At 36.6% G+C, this 22,490-nt stretch overlaps 1 protein-coding gene across 2 annotated transcripts in view; it reads left to right on the top strand.

Moving 5' to 3' along the window:
- The window catches only part of SVEP1 (sushi, von Willebrand factor type A, EGF and pentraxin domain containing 1), a 210,257-nt gene that overhangs the window by 95,712 nt on the left and 92,055 nt on the right, over window positions 1-22,490 (top strand). For both annotated transcript variants that reach the window (XM_035254401.3, XM_035254412.3), the window contains exons 11-20: window positions 105-236; window positions 1,152-1,346; window positions 3,189-3,310; window positions 6,665-6,776; window positions 10,730-10,894; window positions 11,470-11,703; window positions 13,755-13,916; window positions 16,494-16,655; window positions 20,859-21,020; window positions 21,412-21,503. In XM_035254401.3, the coding sequence (XP_035110292.3) occupies window positions 105-236; window positions 1,152-1,346; window positions 3,189-3,310; window positions 6,665-6,776; window positions 10,730-10,894; window positions 11,470-11,703; window positions 13,755-13,916; window positions 16,494-16,655; window positions 20,859-21,020; window positions 21,412-21,503 (1,538 nt within the window). The remainder of the gene's footprint in view (window positions 1-104; window positions 237-1,151; window positions 1,347-3,188; window positions 3,311-6,664; window positions 6,777-10,729; window positions 10,895-11,469; window positions 11,704-13,754; window positions 13,917-16,493; window positions 16,656-20,858; window positions 21,021-21,411; window positions 21,504-22,490) is intronic.

Raw genomic sequence — 22,490 nt, 5'->3', positions numbered from 1 at the left:
TTGCACTCCAGCCTGGGCAACAGAGTAAGACTCTGTTTCAAAAAAAATAGAATAAAATAAAGTGACTACAACCCAAAAAACTGGCTGCCTTCTTTCCTTTCCAGGGGCTGAACTGGTCATTACCAGAAGTCATACACAAGGAGACCTTTTCCCTCAAGGGGAGACTATAGTACAGTACATAGCCACTGACCCCTCGGGCAATAACAGGACGTGTGATATCCATATTGTCATAAGAGGTATTGTTTTCATAAGCTCCCAGAATTCTAGTTGACATTTGATACATGTGATTGTTATAGTACCCTATTTTATGAAAGAAAATAGGCTATGAGCATCCGATTTTTACAGTCAGAAGACCAATAGGTTTTATTTAGGTTTTCCATTGTCATTCCTTGACCTCGTGATAGATAAAAATATTTTTTTCCCAGAATAGTCTTTTGTTAACATTTCATTAACATTTTCTATAAGGTTACAATGCATTATTGACATAATCCTATTTTAAATACATGAGAAGACAGATTCTGAAAATATATTTGCTGCATAATGTTATCCAGTTTTTGTTTTTGTTAAAGGAATGTCAAAAATAAGGGCAGGGCATTGTGGCTCATGCCTGTAATCCTAGCACTTTGGAAGGCTGAGGTGGATGGATCACTTGAGGTCAGGAGTTTGAGACCAGCCTGGCCAACATAGCGAAACCCTGTCTCTACAAAAAATGCAAAAATTAGCTGGACATGGTGGCATGCACTCGTGGTCCCAGGAGGTCTTAGGAGGCTGAGGCACAAGAATTGCTTGAACCCGGAAGGTAGAGGCTACAGTGAGTCGAGATCGCACCACTGCACTCCAGCCTGGGTGAAAGAGCAAGACTCTCTCTCAAAATGATAATAAATAACAACTGCAAGTCAGAAGTACTTTTAGCTTTTTATAAAAAATACGCACAATCTCTAATTGGACATAGGTACAGCTTTTCGATGTATGTCAATCTAGGAACCAAAAAGCAGATGTTGTTGTTTCCCACACTAAAGACATATGGTAAAAGCTTTTCTAGAAATAGTGGTAGACAGGAGGAATCCTTTTCAAAATTCTGCTTAAGCTCCTATAATGTAATTTATACTGCTTTTGCCACTATATATGAATAATACAATTTTTTAACACAGGTTCTCCCTGTGAAATTCCATTCACACCTATAAATGGGGATTTTATATGTGCTCAAGATAGTACTGGAGTCAACTGTACATTAACTTGCTTGGAGGGCTATGATTTCACAGAAGGATCTACTGACAAGTATCATTGTGCTTATGAAGATGGCATCTGGAAACCAACATACACTACTGAATGGCCAGACTGTGCCAGTAAGTTATATTTTTATTCTGAAGTTCTTTAATGTGTGTGAATGTATGTACAGTTCTAAATGCTAAAGAGGAAAATTGCCTTAAAATAGGGATTAGTGGGAAATGGTGTTATGAATTTGAAATGTTTGTGAATAAGAGAATTGCTCTTTTCTGGATTTAAACTGTTAGCCACGAGAGTCCTGTTGTAGGTTGTATTGCTGTAGGACAAGATTCAGTTTAAGGCAGAACCATCTGAGCCCTCTCGTTATTTATCAGAAATATCTAGACACTTGATAATGTGTAATTCTGAACCTGTAAACATGGATTTCAAGTTTCATAGTGTCCAGGCATGGTGACTTACACCTGTAATCCCAGCACTTTGGAAGGCCAAGGCAGGTGGATCACTTCAGCCCAAGAGTTTGAGACCAGTCTGCAACTCTACAGAAAAAAAATGTAAAAAGAGAAATTAGTTGGGCATGGTGTTATGCTCCTGGGGTCCCAGATATTCAGGAGGCTGAGGTGGGAGGATTGCTTGAGCCCTGGAGTTCAAGACTACAGCGATCTTTGATCACATCACTGTACTTCAGCCTGAGTGCTAGAACAAGACCTTATCACACAAAAAAATAGAAAACAACTTCTCATAGTCTGCAGAAGAGCTGACTTTAAAATAAAATCTAACGTGATGGAATAAAATACATCCATCGCAGCTTCTTCATATTTGATTTAGATTTAAAACTATTAAATATACATTGTTATTTACATTGTTATAAAAACAATGTTTAAATAAAGATTTTTATAAAAAATAACCCAAAATAGGGCCGGGCGTGGTGGCTCAAGCCTGTAATCCCAGCACTTTGGGAGGCCGAGGCAGGTGGATCACGAGGTCAACATATCGAGACCATCCTGGTCAACATGGTGAAACCCCGTCTCTACTAAAAATACAAAAAATTAGCTGGGCATGGTGGCACGTGCCTGTAATCCCAGCTACTCAGGAGGCTGAGGCAGGAGAATTGCCTGAACCCAGGAGGCAGAGGTTGCGGTGAGCCGAGATCGCGCCATTGCACTCCAGCCTGGGTAACAAGAGCGAAACTCCGTCTCAAAAAAAAAAAAAAAAAAAAAACCCAATATATTCATTTAGTGTAAATAAATATTCCCGGCAGTGAATCTTTGATCCACTACCATAGATGGAGTTTAAGTACCAGTGTCTTGGAAAAAAAATGTGAAATCCACTTAGCAGAGCTATTTTCCCCTCCAAATTAGAATAGTAAACAGAAACAATACCGCTCACCTCTTTCACAAATTGAGACTGGGGGATAGTAGTAGGAGACCTTGTCCCTGAATACTTCAGGAGCATTGTGCTGAGTCTACCGTGCAAGCTTTAGGTCCAGGGAGAAACTTGTGTTTATAACAATTACACTTTCAAGGAACATGATTGCACAAAAATAATATTTAGAAATGTTTCAATGTCTATTTTGAAAATATAATCTGTATGCTATAAGCTTATATAAGATATAGTAACTTTGAGACAGCCAGGATTTTTCAAAGATTCCCAGGAATATAATGAAAACAGTTTTTATATGTCTTCTTCCCTTAAATACTCACATTTTTTGTATGAGTAAAAAATAAAGAATAGTACATCAAAAGCAAACTTCACTGGATAACTGAGTCCAGTGCTGCCTTGTGTTTGATTTATTATGATCAGTTAATGCCTAGAAACTTCCTTAACTGTCATCTCTTGTTTTTATAACTATCCCACAAATTGTGTAAGAATTAAAACTTTGTTTCAATTATTTTATAGAAAGTGTCAAATCTTTGTTTTAAAAACACTAACCAACTGAAGCTATTTGGTCCAACATTTTCCAGAAAAACGTTTTGCAAACCACGGGTTCAAGCCCTTTGAGATGTTCTACAAAGCAGCTCGTTGTGATGACACAGATCTGTTGAAGAAGTTCTCTGAAGCGTTTGAGACTACCCTGGGAAAAATGGTAAGTCAATAGTAGTCACTTACTGTTTGGCGTTTTGTAAAGGATGTTATTAAGGCTTTCATAGCCTGTCTGAGTCATTTACAACTGAAATTTCCCATCTTATCTCCCTCTTCTTTGTGATCTAGACATGTACCTAATACTTAAAATTATCCATAGATTTTGAACTTCCAGAATGAGTTAGAAGTAAATATACATAAAAATGCTTTTGAATCTTTAAAAATATCCTTAGAAAGTGAAAGAAGCTTAGGTTCTTCATGGTTTGAGACTTAAAGTCTGACAAAAATACCTAACATTGGAATTGGTATTTTGTTTGTGACAAGAAGATAATTAAACATTTAAAAGATTGTTGTATATTTAAAAGATTTAAAAGATGCATTTTTGTTTAGAAAGGACTCTTACAACAATTTTAGCAAAATAGAGGGCAGGTCGCAATGCCTCATGCCTGTAATCCCAGCACTTTGGGAGGCTGAGGTGGGTAGACCACCTGAGGTAAGGAGTTCAAGACCAGCCTGGCCAAACTGGTGAAACCCCATCTTTACTAAAAATACAAAAAAAAAAACAAAAAACCTGGGCATGGTGGTATGCGCCTTTAATCCCAGCTACTTGGGAGGCTGAGATAGGAGAATCGCTTGAACCTGGGAGGTGGAGGTTGCAGTGAGCCGAGATCATGCCACTGCACTCCCAGCCCTGGCAACCGAGTGAGACTCTGTCTCAAAACAAAACAAAACAAAACAAAACAAAACAGAGCAATACACATAACTGTATTGAACATCTTCAAGGCAGGAACCATGCTACATCGATATTTGTATGCCTAGCAGACTGGGTAGCACTTTATTTATTTGCTAGCATTGTATCATGCTGCTTACTGCATGCCAAGCACGTTACAAGTACACCAAACATATTACCTAATGTCCACTCAAAAACACTTGTTAAAAATGTTATATTTAAATCTATTCAGTAAAACCAAATTCCAAAAAGAGAAATAATGTTGTCACTATTGCTAGCAAACCTAGAAAATAGTACACTCATTAGGTGTCTGTTACTATAGACTTATACTTGAAAGGCAATACACTCATACTAATTACTCCTTCACCACCTCAAAGTGGTGACGAAGTCCTTAAATATTAAATAAAAACCAAGTAAAAGCACTTGTGTGGAAGTGATCTCTGTGTTTGTTAGACTCACTGTCTATCGGACACTAAATTTTAGTAAGTTAAAGATGCTATAAGGGATCAGAATGTGCTATTAAATGCTTATTTATTCATTGAGTAAATATTTAGTAAGTGTCTACATCCTATCCTAGACACTAGGGATTTAGGTCTGAATAAACAGACAGAACTCCCTGTGCTCATAGAATTTACATGTTAATGAATAGACCAACAATAAACAATTTACAAGGAAATATGTAGCATGTCAGATGGTATATGCTTTGGGATAACATAAAACAGAAGATGGGAAAGCCTCACTAGTAAGGTTCCTGTTTGAGAAGAGACTGAAAGAGTGAGGCAGTGACCCATGAGCATGTCTAGGGGAAGCGTGTTCCAGGAAGAGGGAGCAGCAGGTGCAAAGGTCCTGAGGTGGGAGTGTGTTTTGGAGTTTGAACCACTGTAAAGACCTAAGAGTGGCAAAGGTAGAGGGGATGACAGCCTGAGTTACAGACAGTCAAACAGATCACATGTGGAAGACGAGGCAGGGGTAAGAAGAGAAATCAGGCTGTGGAGAACCTTGAAAGTCACTGTAAATCTTTGCCTTTTACTCTAATTGAGATGGAAAGCCATTAGAGGGGACCAACTTACTGATGACTTTGGGCTCTAGGAGAAGCAGAGGATGGTAGGAGAGAGAGTAAGAAGACCACATAGGAAATGAAAGCAAGAGACAATGGTGGCTTGAGTGGCACTGGAGGTGAGGAGAAGTGAATGGATTTATTTCTATCTTCTGAAAGTAGATTCAGTAGGACCTGCTGATACATTGGAGGTAGACTGTGGGATTAAGAGAAGAGCCAAGGAGGCAGACATACAAGGGCACAGATCCATGTACTAGGTACTCCCGGGGATGGAAGTATGTGAACAAAGGCTCTTTTCTGAGTTGTTTTGATCAAGGTAAAAAGATAATCACTGGAGAGTAGGAATGGGGAGGAGTTGTTGGAGACTTGAGAGAAGATGGTGTAAAATAATTTTCTAAGAAAGCATGAATAAGTCTGCAAAAGAAATATAGTAAGATTGGCAGCCAGCAGGGTTACGTTTTCTCTCAAGCCCTAGTTGACCATGTAGTACAGGTGTGGGAAAACTGAATGATTAATTTAACCAAACGTAAGTGTTGTTCAGGCAAACAAATTGAGGAAGAGACATCCAAAGGAGGAGACATTTCATGGTGATGGACCATGGAATCTTAGATGGGTAAACAAGGACATGCAGACATGAGAGGCTAAAGGAGAGGCACTAGAGTCCATGGATTCTACATTCTGATGAAGTCAAGGAACTTTTAGATTCCTGAGAAGAGGAGAAGGTGCAGTTTCTGATAATGACAAGGTCTGAGGGTATGACAGAGTAAGGCTTGATTACGAGAGAGAAGAGGGAAAGAAACTGAGAGTCCAAAAAGGTAGAAGAATGTGCTAGGTGGCTATAGAAATCACCAAAAACTATAACAGGGACAGTTACCAAATGTCCTTGGAATGAGGGAGTGACACAGAGGGGGGATGCTGCAAGTGACTGTAGAAGGGGCAACGAATGATAGAGTTGATGGCATGAGCTTCAGAACTGTGAGCCTTTAAGGAGATGTGAGAGAATGTGATCTGGAAACAGCAATGAAGACTGAGGAGGACCTTCCTCCACCTCCAGGCCTACCCCAATTCCAGGATTCTGGAATTTCTAGTATTTCTGGAATATTTTTCTGGGAAATGTTCCAGAAAATTGGAAATATTTTAGAGCAAAGTTGAAGAAAACATAGAGAAGGTAGAAAATAACAGATTTGCTGATTACTGACTGAGCTTCAGAGGGCACAGAGGAAGGCTTGGGGGACTGGGGAAGAGGAGTGTGAGATGGGGTCAGAGAAAGGGTTCCAAAGAACCATATAGGATGAAGTTTAGTGACAAGAGATAGCCCAGAAGCCCTGGGCTTCTCGTGGTGAGTGACATAAACAGAGATAAAAGGTGTGAGACTAATCCTGGTAACCAACAGTTAGAGGATGCAGAGGAGGAGCGGGAGAAGGGTCAGAAACCCTTTGAAGAATGTGCAGAGCTCTGGGGCCTCCCTTCCCTCCTGCTGATGAAGATGTGAGGGCTGAGGGAGCAAAGTATTTATTCAAGGCGTGAAGAAAAGTGGTTTACACTTTGTCCTCTTCATTTTTTACTTGCAGGTCCCATCATTTTGTAGTGATGCAGAGGACATTGATTGCAGACTGGAGGAGAACCTGACCAAAAAATATTGCCTAGAATATAATTACGACTATGAAAATGGCTTTGCAATTGGTAATTAAATTCTGTGGCATCGGTAGTTGGCAAGACTAATCTGCAAAATAAGAAAATAATTCCCGAAAAGTGAGGCGAACTAGAAACGTTAACTTTTATTAATTTATTCATCAAGTATTTTAAGATGGCTGTATAATTTGGTAATGTGCTGATGATCATTAAGGATATATCAAATTTTAGTAACAAATAAATTATTTAAAATTATTTGCCAGAATCCTTAAAAATGACAAAAACTGAGAAAACTAAGTCACATATGATGGTAAAATTCAAATGTTGATTTATCCTAAAAGAGAATAGTAATAAAGTAGTAACAGCAATTTTTATATGGCAGTCAATGTAAGTTACAATAAATTCATTAACATAAAATAGTTATACATGTAAAGTATTCAGATTCCTCACCAAAAATATGTTGATTCCATTTATTTGAGTCTAATATATCCTTAAGTGGGATTTTGATGTTTTCTTTATGTAGACTCTGAACATTTTTATTCAGATTATTTTTTGCCAGGCATGATGGCACACAGCTGTAGTCCCAGCTACTTACGGGGACGAGGTGGGAGGATGCCTTGAGCCCAGGAGTTCAAGGCTGCAGTGAGCCATGATTATGCCACTGCTCTCCAGCCTGGGCAACAAAGTAAGACATGGTATCAAAAAAAAAGAGAGATAATAATAATAATAGTGTTATCGAAGTAATGTAGTGGTTAAACATGTAGACTCTACAACCAGCTACTTAAGTCAAAATCCTGGCTTCATTACCTACTAGCTGTGTGATCTTGAGCAAGCTATCAACACACTCTGTGCCTCAGTTTTCTCACCTATAAAATGGGTGTATAAGAGAACTCACCATATATGATCATTTTAAGCATTAAATGAATATGTACAAGTCATGCGCTTAGAAGGTTATGAGATGGTAAGTATTAATTCCCATTACAGCAGACATTTTTTTCTGTTTCAGATACTAATCATGTTTGTAATATTTTTGGTGATTTAGCATTAAGAGTGATATTGACTGTTGCTTTAAATTTTAAATTTTTTTCATTATCATTTGTTCATATGTTTTATTATCCAATTTTAAAATGCTTAAAAACAAAAAATGAAATTAAGATAATCCACAACCTCAGAAATAAGCCTGTTAATACATATATATTTATAACTATGTAGATATGCATATATATACATCATACTATGTATATACTGTATATATACCATACTATCTATGATATATGTATATTACTATGTATACAGAACTGTTTATTGTATATATACTGATGATATTTTGAACACAGATTCTTAATTAACATTGTATTGAGGACATTTTTATTCACTAAATATTCTACTTCAATACAATTTTAATAGCCACATATTAGCCCATCAATTTACCATAATTTATAGAAATAGTTCCCTAATGGTAGATTTTGGATTATTTTCAGTTTTTTACTATTATGTACAACACCTTAGTGAACATTTTGGAAATTGTGGTTTTAGATAAGAAAAAGTAAGGTGGCGTTGTCAGCAACATATCTACAATAATCAAGCTTCTTCTCTTAAACACGATCCAGGTTTCCGCTCCCAGGTTGTTGGCGTAGGTTGTTGGGGCACGAGGTTACATCTAGAGAGAGTCAGTTGTCATCACAAAGCTAAGAGATGGGTGGTATTTGCCATCTAATAAGGGTCCAAATGGCAGTTTTTGAGAAAAAAAGCATGGGCAGGTGGCACACGTGATCCTAAAAACAAGCATTCCTCCCCAAATGTATTCCCAGTAGAAAGTCACAAGATCTGCTTATAACCATGCCTTGGCAGGTCATAATGTATGAAAAATAAACAACTAATTAATATAATAAAATCTATTTAACTTCATAATAATCAAGTAATTCTAATTAAAACTAGGTTGGGCGCGGTGGCTCATACCTGTAATCCCAGCACTTTGGGAGGCTGAGGAGGGTGGATCACCTGAGGTCAGGAGTTCAAGACCAACTTGGCCAACATGGTGAAACCCCATCTCTACTAAAAATACAAAATTAGCCAGACGTGGTGGCACATGCTTGTAATCCCAGCTATTCCAGAGGCTGAGGCAGGAAAATCACTTGAACCCAGGAAGCAGAGGTTGCAGTGAGCCGAGATCGCACCATAGTACTCCAACCTGAGCAAAACAAACAAAACTTCATCACAAAAGAAAAAAACAAAAACTAAAGTGAAATGCAAATTTTGACCTGTCATATTAAAAAATAAGAATTATAACACCCATAATTTGCAAGAGTGTAGGGGAAAAAAATCATATTCATACATTGCATAGAAAGGGGAAATTGGAGAGCATTTGACAATATAGATCTATAGGATTTTAAATGCCCATGCTCTTAGACCCAGAAATTTCATTTCTAAGAATACTTCTCAAGGTAAAAATCATGGTATTGTGCAAATATGTACCACATTTTATAAATTTTGAGGTGCATATTCTTCCTTTAGATTTGAAAATGGGATGTGTCTTCTAATTGATGGTATCTTAGATTTGATTGAATACTGTATGTGCAAGGATGTTCTAAAAATTTGAAATAACCTAAAACTCTAAAAATAGAAACTGTAGGTTGTTTGTGCTGTGCCATACAAGGGAATATTATGTGGCCATTTCCATAGCAATGCTATGAAATTTGAAAAAGATTACTAAATGATGTCTACATAGCATAATCTTGTTTTGTCGAAAGTGTGTTTTTCATTTTTATTCCGGGTGTGTGTGTGTATGTATATGTATGTATGCATGCATAATGTATATATGTGTGTATATTTATACATTCATAGTAGGGAAAAAAGCTTGCCTAAAATGTTCATGGTCATTATTTCTATGTGGTAGAATTATAGTAATTTTTAATACTTTTCTCTTTGCCCATTTTTTTCTATAACAGCTATCTAATGCTTGTGGAGAAAAGATTTAAATGAAAAGACATATTAATCCTTAATTTTAATTAATTAAAACTAATTAACTTTAATTGCCAAAAGTATAATTTTTAAAATAATTTTAATTTTAATTGCCAAAAGCATAATTTTAATTGCCAAAAGCATAAATATAGCCAAAAACTTCAGAAAACAATTTGCTTAGGTGGAAAGGCCTATATAAATATGAATTATTCTCTAAAGTACATAACAAAATGATAGTATGACCAGAATAATATTAATACAGTTTTATAATGAGTCAAATACTGAGCTTGACAGCTTACATATTTTGTCTCATTTAATCCACAGAAAAAGCTATCAGGTAAGAATCATTGTCTCAATTTATAAATGAAGAAACTGAGGCTCAGAAAGATTAAAATAACTTGGCTAAGATTATACACCAGCATACATCGAGAAGCCACAATCTGAACCCATGCAGTTAATCACAGTGATACAAAGGGCAGCTAGAGAATTCCACGTATCCTTGTTGCCTCCAGTGTGGTGTAGCATAGACTCATTTAACTTATATGCTGCCTTTGAAAACTACTCTTACCTTTAAAATATGATGCAAGCATCCTGAATAATCTTCACAAGAGGATATATGTTTATTTATATTAATGGTTTATAAGGCCAATTTACAAAAAAAGAAAAAAGGATTGGAGAAAGCCTTGCAAGGAAATAGAAATTGATTAGAATTTTGCACCCAGCTCTTATTTACCCCTAAAATTTACCTCTAAAGCTAAAATAATTAACTATTTACCCAAAGATAGAATGTTATAAATGCCCTGGTAGCTCCATAGGGACTTTCCTTTCTTCTTTTAGTGTTATTCACTGGTAATCTATATTAAATATGAAGTGACCCAAAATTACAATGTCTATAACATTGTAGACCAAACCCTGTGTGCAGTATATTACGGGCATTCAAGGAAATGGTCAAGTGCAATTTCATTTTTTGCTTAACATTAGAACCTACATGCTGATGAAAAAACAACTGTGTGATCATTTGTGTCTCTGCCCCAACCATCCAGGACCAGGTGGCTGGGGCTCAGCTAATAGGCTGGATTACTCTTATGATGACTTCTTGGATGCTGTGCAAGAAACACCCACGAGCATCAGCAATGCCAGGTCTTCACGGATTAAAAGAAGTTCCCCATTATCTGACTATAAAATTAAGTTAATTTTTAACATCACAGGTAAGGATAAACCGTCTATTTGAAAAAGTAATATTGTGGAAAATTCTTAGTTGAAAACCTGCTTCTCAAATCTTCCATTTGTTATCATTATTAGGAAATGATCCTGGAATTGAGAATTAAGGAAAGCACAGTTAACTAAGCCTTGTCATCTTTTGTTATCAATATCAGTATTTTGTAGGTCTCACGGGGACAAGCACCCTACTTCGTTCTTATCTTGGCATGATTAGGGCATGCATTTAAAATGTAAGAATTTACAGGAATTTATTATGTTATAATAAAGAACTCCCCCAAAAAGGTGATATAGATTCAGCATCTGAGAGAAGGATTAAAACAAATTGTGTAGTTCTTAGTCTTATCCAGGTACTTACTTAGCTCTTCAGTGAATAGTGGTTAAATTTACTTTGAATTAATTTTTCCTGAAAGTTTTTCATTTTTTTTCCTCTAGATCAGTTGTTAGTACCAAAAGATTTTAAGTATGCTATCTCTATTTTGTAAAAAAAAAATTAACTACAAATGATTTTCTGAAACACCATGTGTTTGTGTTCTGTTTTATTTTGTTTTGTTTTTAATCTCAGCTAGTGTGCCATTACCTGACGAAAGAAATGATACCCTTGAATGGGAAAATCAGCTACGACTCCTTCAGACATTGGAAACTATCACAAATAAACTGAAAAGGACCCTCAGTAAAGACCCCATGTATTCCTTTCAGCTTGCATCAGAAATACTTACAGCTGACGGCAATTCATTAGAAACAAGAAAGGCTTCCCCTTTCTGCAGACCAGGCTCAGTGCTGAGAGGGCGTATGTGTGGTAAGACTATTCCCTGTGGTCAAAAATTTAGTGCATTTTAGGTCAAATGAGATGAGTGTAGCCATTTTACAACTGTAAAGGGATATTGAAATGAAATATATATTTTGCTATTATTGAGTGGTTGTTATTACTACTATTTTGTCTCAAGAGTCTAAGGAACTACTGTTGGGTAAAGACAAGAAATCTAGTTCAGGGAGGAACTCAGATCTGATTTTTATTTAAAGATCTTTAGACCTCACAGCTTTTGGTAACAGCTCCAATAATAATAATGAATATTTTTTGGCCACTTCTGTATTTCAGCTGAGCACCTCTCATGTTTAATCCTGTTTAGCACCTCTGCGAGGTACCATTATTATTAAGAACAACATTTTACAGATGAAAAAACTGAAGCCAGAGAGGCTAAGAATTTTCCCATAAGACAGTAAGTAGAGGCCGGGCGTGGTAGCTCATGCCTGTAATCCTAGCACTTTGGGAGGCCAAAGTGGGAGGATCACTTGAGACAGGAGTTCAAGACCAGCCTGGGCAACATGGCAAAACCCCATGTTTTGGTTACAAAAAAAAACCCAAAAAATTAGCCAGGCATGATGGCGCATGCCTGTAGTCCCAGCTACTCAGGAAGCTAAGGTGGGAGGATTACTTAAGCCCAGGAATTCAAGGCTGCAGTGAGTTATGATTGCACCACTGCATTCTATCCTGGGCAACAGAGTGAGATACTATCTCAAAAATAAAAATAAAATACAGTAAGTAGTGTGGCAAAAATTCCCATCCAGGAAGCCAATACCAGTCTTGACTTCTTTTTTATTGAGGTAAAGTTCACATAACATAAAATTAATCATTTTAAAGTGTGTAATTCAGTGACATGAAGTACAAATGTACAGTATTGTGCAACCATCACCTCTATTCCCAAAATATTTTCATTACCCTCAAAGGCAACTCTATGCCCATTGAACAGTCACTCCCTATTCTCCCTCCCCACTCGCAGCTCCCTTAACTTTTAACCCCTATTCTAGACTACCATGATCTGGATCAATTCCACCTGTTCCCCAAGGAAGTCATCATTTATAGATAGGGAAATCTGTAATGGAACTTTACACTCACCTGAACTGAATGGCTTGAGTCTTATGTTCATCTCTCTGTAAACGTGGGCTCTTGTGCCCTTCTTCCACAGTTGTTATTGCTAGTGCAAGAGCTCAGTTGGGTTTTTCATAGTGTGATGAATTCAGCCCAAACATTAAAATTGTTATTCTAAGCCTGCACTTGTTTCCTCCCCACCTTGTGAGTAAAAATCAGGAGTCATGTTGACCCATGTTTCTCATTTCTCAGTGTGGTCTTGCATCACATAAAATGCCTGTAATATGCATGTTGACTCAGGCCCTACCCTAGAACTAATGCATTTGGAGGTGGGGTCTTGGAATCCGCATGTTAACAAGTACATGGGAAATTATTACATACTTTTTAACATCTCAGAATTACCTAGGTACTAATTTCAAGTGTCTTCCCCATTAACGATGTTAACTTTGGTAGCAACCTTTCAGTGTAATGCTCTATTTTGGTCTCAGAATTTCTGAGCTACTCCAAACCTACCAAATCTCCAAAAAAGGAGGATGCTAACTGACTAGCAGTCAGTTTCAAAGGGGCAGCATTCAGAGAAACAACTAAGAAAATGTTTGTAGTATCTGAAATCCTCAAAGGAACCTAACTTTTTTTTCTTTTTGTCCATCAGCTTTTTTTTATTAACTGTTTTTCCTGTGATGATCTGGTTTATCATAGCTTTAACCCACACTTTTAACCCCCCATTATATAAGCCCCAAGCTTTGTTAATAAGAATTTTCTTTTTCTTTAAAAAAAAATAAAAGAATGTCCTACTGTTGGTCTTAGGGAATATATTTCTGAAAGGTTTGCCTTGTGAGTAAACCTCTGGCTGCAAAATTTAATCCATAAACAATAGCACCTGGAAGCATGCTTTACGACTTTCATGTCTTAGGAAAAAAGAGTCCAGTGTGTTCCACAGTTGTAGTTTATTCAGTGTTCCCTCTTTGCTTTTTCTACAGTCAATTGCCCTTTGGGAACCTATTATTCTCTGGAACATTTCACCTGTGAAAGCTGCCAGATCGGATCCTATCAAGATAAAGAAGGGCAACTTGAGTGCAAACCTTGTCCCTCTGGCATGTACACGGAATATATCCATTCAAGAAACATCTCTGATTGTAAAGGTAGACATTTAGTGGACATTTCAACCAGAAGAAGCCCAAATTTTGTTTCCTTTTTGGGGGAATGAAAGATTTATTTTCTTCACTCAACACTAGGCTTTTGTCTGAGGCCCCTATGGCAAAAGGTAGATTTGCAAGGGAAAAGCATACACAATTATTTAATATAAGTTTTAGGTGACATGGGAGCCTTCAGAAATGAATCAGGGAAACCTGTATATTTTTAGGCTAAAGTCAATGAAGAAGATAGTTGTGGAGAAGAATGATCTATTGGGAATAAGCTAGGTGGAGTTTAGCAAGTCTTGTTTGTTCAGATTCATCTCTGTGTCCCTGGGTTCCTGTGTCTTCAGGGAGAAGGATATTCTTTTCCTCTGAGTATAGGATAGGGACTTCTCACATGAGATTTTACAGTCGGCTTCAGGGGAAGGTCAGATTTATTTCTAGGTTTTATGATCTCCTAAAGGAAAGAAAGACAGAAGTTCAGAGATACTTTCCTGCTTCTATAGTTTTCTCAAATTTCCTTCAGCTTGAAATACTCAGTATGGCAAGGTATGATACTTAGAGGTAGGTGTTCTAAGCCCCATCACAGTCCTGAAATCTAAATGGAAAATAAAATGAAATAAGAGTACTACAGAAAGCAATTTTATTTATTTATTCCTTCTTTCTGTTAAACATAAAATATTACCTGTTTTTCTCACTTTAAAAAAGTCCATTTATCTTTCCTGTTGGAAATATTCCATTGCTCTCTCTAAGTCAAAGACCAATCCGTAGTCATCAGTTAGCCTGGTGTGTTAGGCCATTCTTACATTGCAGTAAGGAATATCTAAGACTGAGTAATTTATAAAGAAAAGAGGTTTGATTGGCTCATGAGTCGGCAGGCTATTCAGGAAGCATAGCAGCATCTGCTTTAGGGGTGGCCTCAGGAAGCTTCCAATCATGGCTGACAGCAAATGAGGACCAGGCATGTCACATGGAGAAAGTAAAAGCAAGGCAGGGGGACATGGAGGTGGAACACATGGTGACTCACATGTGTAATCTCAGCACTTTGGGAGGCTGAGGCAGGCAGCCAAGGAGTTCAAGACCAGCCTGGGCAACATGGTGAAATCCCGTCTCTACAAAAATTAACCAGGCATAGTGGTGTGCACCTGTAGTCCCAGTTACTTGGGAGGCTGAGGTGGGAGAATTGCTTGAGCCTGGGAGGTGGAGGCTATAGTAAGCTATGACTGCACCACTGCACTCCAGCCTGAGGGTCAGAACAAGACCCTGTCTCAAAAAAGAAAAAGGAAAAAAAAGTAAAAAGAGAGACAGGGATGTGCCACACACTTTTATACAACAAGGTATCACGAGGACTCACTCATTATCACTAGACCAGCACCAAAGGTATGATGCTAAACCATTCATGAGAAATCTGCCCTCATGATCCAGTCACTTCCTACCAGGCCCCACCTCCAACACTGGGGATTATATTTCAACATGAGATTTGGGCAGAGACATACATCCAAACTGTATCCGTCACCTGGATTCTTTTCTTGAATCTCACATTAATTAATGGAAAGAAGTTTCATGACACCTCGCAATTATTGGATTGCTTTTTGTGAGCATAGTGTCTGATATAATGAGATCAGTTCTCCATTTACTTGGAAATGAATAACGACAGGCACATATGCACATCTTCTTGCTACTCAAATATTCAATATTTTCAAAATATTTTCACTATGTTTCTCAATAAGAGTTCCTGATGAAAACATTTTCTCTCATAATTAAGGCTACAGCAAGACATGTTTAAGGAATTTCAAAAGTGTGCTGCTTTGCCATAGTTCTGAATGCAGGTGTGGGTGCTTAATGATTGATACAAACTCTAGAGCAGTGCTACATAATTGGAAATGCACTAAACATATTAGTAGTGGTGAAAATGAGTCATTTGGAGGTTAAAAGCAGAAAGAAAGGCCAATACTCTGGGAGTCAGGGCATCTGGCCTAAGTCTTATTCTTCTGCAAAGCATCCTTATGAATTTTAGAAAGTTGCTTCACCTCTCTGGGCCTGAAGCTATGTCTACTTGTATGTTCTACTCCCTACCAGCCCTTGGATGAAATGGCATCTCTAGGTAGGAGGAGGTAGCAGAGCCAGTTCTTATTTAGAGCAGCCAGTTCTTTTTTAAAGCAAAAATGTCAGAGTAGTTTATAAGGCTCTAGCCAGGTTTGGGGTTTTGTTTCTGCCACTAAGGATAACACTGTACCCGTGGAGAACTTCTACACGAACAAATTCCCAGTGTACAACTTGTTCCTATCATAGTGCCCTTCTGTGCTATATATTTCTAACTTCATTCAACAACTATTTATTGAACATGTTCTGTGCATCAAACACTGCAATGGGTCATAATGGAAGTAAATGGAAGTAGTCTAAAATTAAGTAGGGAGAAGCATGGTGGTGACACAATATGAGCATACGTAGCTAACAGGAGAAAGAGCTCTCTGGGACCCTCATTCTGTCCCTAATTAAAATGCAGAAATCCCTATCCCACACAGCATGAATTTTGTGCAGCTCGATATCATTGTTGATAATAATATTACCTTTTCTTTTCAGCTCAGTGTAAACAAGGCACCTACTCATTCAATGGACTTGAGATTTGTGAATCATGTCCACTGGGCACTTACCAGCCAAGATGTGGTTCCCGGAGCTGCCTCTCATGTCCAGAAAACACCTCAACTGTGAAAAGAGGAGCCGTGAACATTTCTGCATGTGGAGGTTATCAAAGCCTTAGGCACTGATATTTCTTTAAACCTACTAGCTTCCACGCATGAAGGAGTAGCATATTTTCAGCAAAACCATACATCTACTCTATGAACAGAATGGAAATAACTGTCTCTTCATAAAGAGGTTTTTTGGTTTGGTTGTTTGGTTTCTTTGTTCAGCCAGTCAACACTTAGGTATCAATACCTGCAGTGTAGACACTGGGCTGGGTTAGGAACACAAAAGAAGTATAAGACTCGATCCCAGGCCTCAAATTGTAACAAACATGTGGCTTCATGATATGGTAGAAATACATCTAAACTAGGAACTTCATTCATTCCTTTATAAAGTGAAATTCTATCTAATATTTCTTGAAACTCTAAAAATAGTGTATTCTGTGGATTATGATATTTCATTTTCTACGAGTTTGAGGATTTTCATGAGTGGTTATTCACTAGGGTAGCACATTAGAATCATCTTCACATTTACATGAGTATTTTTAAAATACTGAAGCCTGATCTCTCCCAGAGATTCTGAATTAACTTGTCTGAGTAGAGGTTGGGCATTGGTTTTCTTTTTTATGTTTCCCCAGATGATTAATCAGAGTGATTAGGAAAATTTGAGAGCCACTCATTTTGGTTCTCAAATGTCAGCATGGAGACCTTCCTCCAGGGTCTTTGATTCAGTAGGTCTGCAGAGGGATCTAAGAATTTGCATTTCTATTAATAACTAGTTTTCAAGTAATGCTGATTGTACTGCTCCAGGGTCCACACGTTGAGAACCACTGGTTTAAATAGAAATAAAAAGATCAGAGTTCCAATTTTTAAGGATTTCTGACTAACATCCGTACTGAGGGATACTTTCCAGCAAAATACTCATGAACATGTAAGCAAAAACAAAAGATGAAAACTTAGAATGACAGTGAAGCTAGGACTGACAGTCAAGGTCAGCCTACTTCCAGAAATTCCAAAAACGTGCAACTGCTGTAATTTGCAGTTAGTTAAACTGGACTAAACGTAACAGGTTGGTTGTTAGCCTACCTCACTGGCAACTGAACAAACATTCTTGAAATATATTTTTTTTCTAATTGTGTTTCCTACCCATGCTCTACAGTATTATTTAAAAACCTAAGGTCTATGGCAAATGAGAAATGAAAAATCTGTTCCCATATTGAATGATTGATGTTTTTAAGAAGGCAACCTACTGATTCCCTACTTCTCTCAAGCTACACAGGCACCCAGGCACACTTCCTACCCTCACTGCGCCCCAGACATGCTTAACTTCATCTAATTAGAGACAGATTACCAGTAAACAAGAGCTGGGAAAAGTTATTGTTCAAGGGCAGGAAGGGGCATTTCCAGCATTGCATCTTGGAAGTTGTAGTCCTCATAAGTTAAGTGCATAGGGAGAAAAGGAAAAAGGCAAAACACATTCTGAATTATAGGTATTATATATATTCCATCTGTTTAAATTATCTCAGTCTAGTAGAATCAAGGTAGATATGAGTCTATAAGACCTGAGATATTAGGTAAGTAATATTCATCTGAAGATGAAGAGTTTCTTTGAAGAGTTGAGAAGAAAATTTAGCTGGGGCCTAACTGAAACTCATAAACCCTGTCTGTTGGATAATACCAGCTTTGGATCTTTTAATTAAAAGTCTCACAAGTCTTCACATTCTGAGTGAAATAGATCTGCTGGAGACTCTTTTACTTTGTCAATGTAAGAACTAATTTTGGCAGAAAGTCCACAGTAAAAAAGTCTCTCTTCCTGCCCACTTCCTCCAACCGCAAAAGAAACTAGGATTTTTACAGTGAAACAAGTTCATATTTGACAATTTTTTTCTTTTAGCTTTTTAAATAAATCTTGAGGTTTGTCTAATACTAAATTACTGTAATTAAGGAGTTATAATTCCCAGAAAGTCTAGAAATTTCTGGCCCTACTCTTTTAATATTTCTAGCATAAGTTTAACCACATTCTGCTTGTCATGAGTGGGAATTAGGAATTACAGAAAGGTGACATTTTTCTGTGGTGCTGGATAAACATCATTTTATTTTAAACTTAAATGTGTACAAGTAATAAAACAGTCCCTTATACATATTTTTTCTTAGTTTTTAACTTCTCCTTCTTTCCCTCCCTCCCCCTCTTTCTTTCTTGGTTTTATGTTCGAGGTCATTTTTTTTTGGTTAATATTCCACTCATTATTGGCAAGTGAATTTCAGATTTGGTTAAATGACAATTCTCAAATGAATGTTCTTTACAAAAAGACTGTCTAACACAAAATGACAGTGAAACATTAACAATAATAACATTGCCAGACACATGAGTACAAAAAAACACAAGAAAGTAGGGGTGGTAAAATACATTTATGAAAAAGTTCAATTCAAAGCCAAATAGCATCACATGAGGAAGAAAAGAGTTATTTTTACAAAATTCACAAGCGATATAAGTTAGTCATAATAAAGCTTTGTCATCACATAACAGCAGTAAAATATAACAAAATCTGTATGTCTCACAAGGGGAAACTGTACAAATAAAATTTTCATGGAAGATTTTATTACCTTCTTTGATTTTTTTTTTTTTTTTGAGACAGAGTCTCACTCTGTCACCCAGGCTGTAGTGGCACAATCTCATCCCACCGCAACCTCTACCTTCTGGGTTCAAGTGATTCTCCTGCCTCAGCCTCTCAAGTGGGTGGGAATACAGGCACCCACCACCACGCCTGGCTAATTTTTATACTTTTAGTAGAGATGGTGTTTCACCATTTTGGCCTGGCTAGTCTGGAACTCCTGACCTCAAGTGATCCACCCACCGTAGCTTCCCAAAATGTTGGGATTACAAGGATGAGCCACCATGCCCTGCCACACCCTTGAATTTATAAAGATCAAGTAGACAATCAGTAAGGGTGCAGAGAACTTATAGTACATGACTGATAAAGTTCAATTAATAATGTACATTACACTTTTTAATGTGATAACACTTTTAATGAAATATTTATTTTTAATTATCTTTAGATATAATTTAAAAATCTCAATAAAATTCAAAAAGTAGTAATTATGCAATATAAATTCCCTGACCATGATTAAAAACAGAAATTAACAATAAAACTTAAATAATAAATACTTATTCCAAACATTTATACATTCAAGCCATCCTTCTGAAAAATAATTTCATCAAAAAAATCAAATTACAATTCATATTACTTAGAAAGTAGCAAATAAAATAAAAATATGAATTATAAAACTACCAATTTTGTTAAAGATACTTTCATAGGTAAATATATTACCTTACATTATTTTAGTATTAAATGAGGAGTAATAATTACTTGCTCATGAAAGCAGTTAAACAAAATTAACAGGCAAAACACAAACTGGCAAAAATAATTATGTCAAAGGATTCATATTCTTAATATATAAACAAATATAAAAGATCCTTTATAAATAGACTATTCCGGAGAAATAAAATGCAACTTCATTTATCATCAAAGTGTAAATTAAAATAACTGTAATTCCATTTTCACCCTGAAATTGGAAAAAAAAATTTAATAATCATTACCAGTGCTGAAGAGTATGCAGTAAAAACAGTGATTTCATACACTGCTGATGTGAGTATAAATTGGAATTACTTATTTTTTAATGATTTGGCATTATATATCAATGGCTTTAATCTTTTCAAATATTTAGACCTAACTATTCAACTACTCAAATCCAACTATTCTAATTCAACTACTCAATTTCAACTATTATCCCAAGGATATAATCAGAGCTAAGTACAAAGATTTATGTGAAAAATTTACATCAGTATTATTTGTAATAGCAAAGAAATGAAAACAATCTAAATATTCAATGGTAGAAAAAATGTTAGATCAATCATGGTCTGTCAATGAGATGGAACAGTTTTCTTTTATTAAAATCTATACTATTTAATGATCTGGGGGAACTATTTGGGAAACACTTATGATATCATGTTAGGTGGAAAAATCAGAATACAATTATTATATGGCCAGTTCTAAACTATATTAAATTAATATGTTTTACTAAAGACAGGAAGGATACCCAACAAAACATTTACCTGGGTGATAAGATGGTATGGGTATAAAATATGTGGAAGGGTCTATATAGGTTATTCAGTAAATTTCTTATAAGCAAAGATTAAATCACTTCTTTCAAATATAGGGTGTGTTGCTTTATATACACAAATGATTTGTTTTTACCTATACAGTTCCTTGTCCAGAAGGAAAATTCTCACGTTCTGGATTAATGCCCTGTCATCCATGTCCTCGTGACTATTACCAACCTCATGCAGGGAAGGCCTTCTGCCTGGCCTGTCCCTTTTATGGAACTACCCCGTTTGCTGGTTCCAGATCCATCACAGAATGCTCAAGTAAGATGGACTTCATTTCTTACATAATCCTGTGTTGAACACTTACTCTTCCCTATCTCTTCAGTTCTGTAGCTTCAGTTCTGATAATTACTATTTTCAATGGATTTAGGTGTCTGGACTTGTTAAGTTGTCCTTCTGAGGTATTTTTGATGACCATGGAACAGAATCTTGTTTTGGAAACACTGAACTTGATAACTTCCAAATTTCTTTTTAAGAGTCTAGGATGTAATGATATATGCCATCCATCTGTTTTCTTTTTTAAAATATAAGTGAAACAAATTATATGTGGTTTTACCCACTCTGACAACCAGATTCTTGACCATAGTACTTAGATATAGTCCACTTACTGGCATATCCACCACACTGACATGTTTTTCTATTAATTGATTAGGTTTTAGTTCAACTTTCTCAGCAGCAGAGGAAGGTGTCGTGGCCCCTGCCTCTTTTGGACATATTAAAAAGAGGCCTGAAATCAGCAGTCAGGCAAGTTCATTTCGTATAAAATTTTCTCTGTGGAATGCTTGGAAAATAATTTTTCATTTTACATGTCACACACAGGAGAAGGACCAGGATTGAAACTTTAAGTAATGAAAATATATGAATTTTATAAATGAATAATTATATTTACAGTGACTCCTGTTTAGAACATTCCCAAAATGCAGCATTAGATGTTCTAAGTATCAAAAGTGAGAGTTTTTCCCAGCAATGCCTGGCAATAAGAATGAGTAGATATGGGGAGCCTTTTGATTCACTATAAACACTTACCACAAGCACAACCCATCATTTGAGTAAGGGAATTTGGTTTAACCAAAGGCCTTTTCTAAATGGCAGGAAGAGTTACCCAACTTTCATAAAAATTATTTAAATTTCTTTGCCAGCAAAAAAAGAAAAGAAAAAAGATTTACTGGGAAAAAGTAGGAGTTTTAAAATTAAGAAACATAAATTAAAAATATAGCTACACCAAATGTTTTATATTTTTTAAAAGACTAGTTGTTAAACCTTGATTATGTTAACAGATTCAGTCAATACTCCGACACTCTGCCCAATGTCATGAATTCCTTGCTTTTTAGTAGTTTTATGGATAATGGGATTACATTTCTGATTTCAACTTCCTACAGCCTAGTCCAAACATAGTGACTTGTTAGGACTTTTTAAGTTATATTTGAAACTGACCCTAGTGGACATAGGAATTTAGGATCCTCTAAAGCAGTGGCTATCATGTGGAGGCATAAAAGAATCCTGGCCAACTTATTAACACAGTAATGTACAGAGTTCACTCCCAAAGATTTAGCTGATCTGGGTTGAGGCCCTGACCTTAGTACATTTTTTAAATATCAATTGTATTCTAGCATGCAGCCAGCATTTAGAAACACTCCTTAGGTTTACTAGATCATCACCCAAGAATAGCATATATATCATTTGCTCCCCAAAGGACAGGCAGCAGAGTTATTCAGGCAGCAACCAGCTAGC

Source organism: Callithrix jacchus, chromosome 1 (genome assembly GCF_049354715.1).
Source record: "Callithrix jacchus isolate 240 chromosome 1, calJac240_pri, whole genome shotgun sequence".
NCBI classification, from domain to species: Eukaryota; Metazoa; Chordata; class Mammalia; order Primates; family Cebidae; genus Callithrix; species Callithrix jacchus.
The sequence above is the reverse complement of the archived record's forward strand: the minus strand, read 5'-3'. Positions and strand labels throughout refer to the sequence as shown.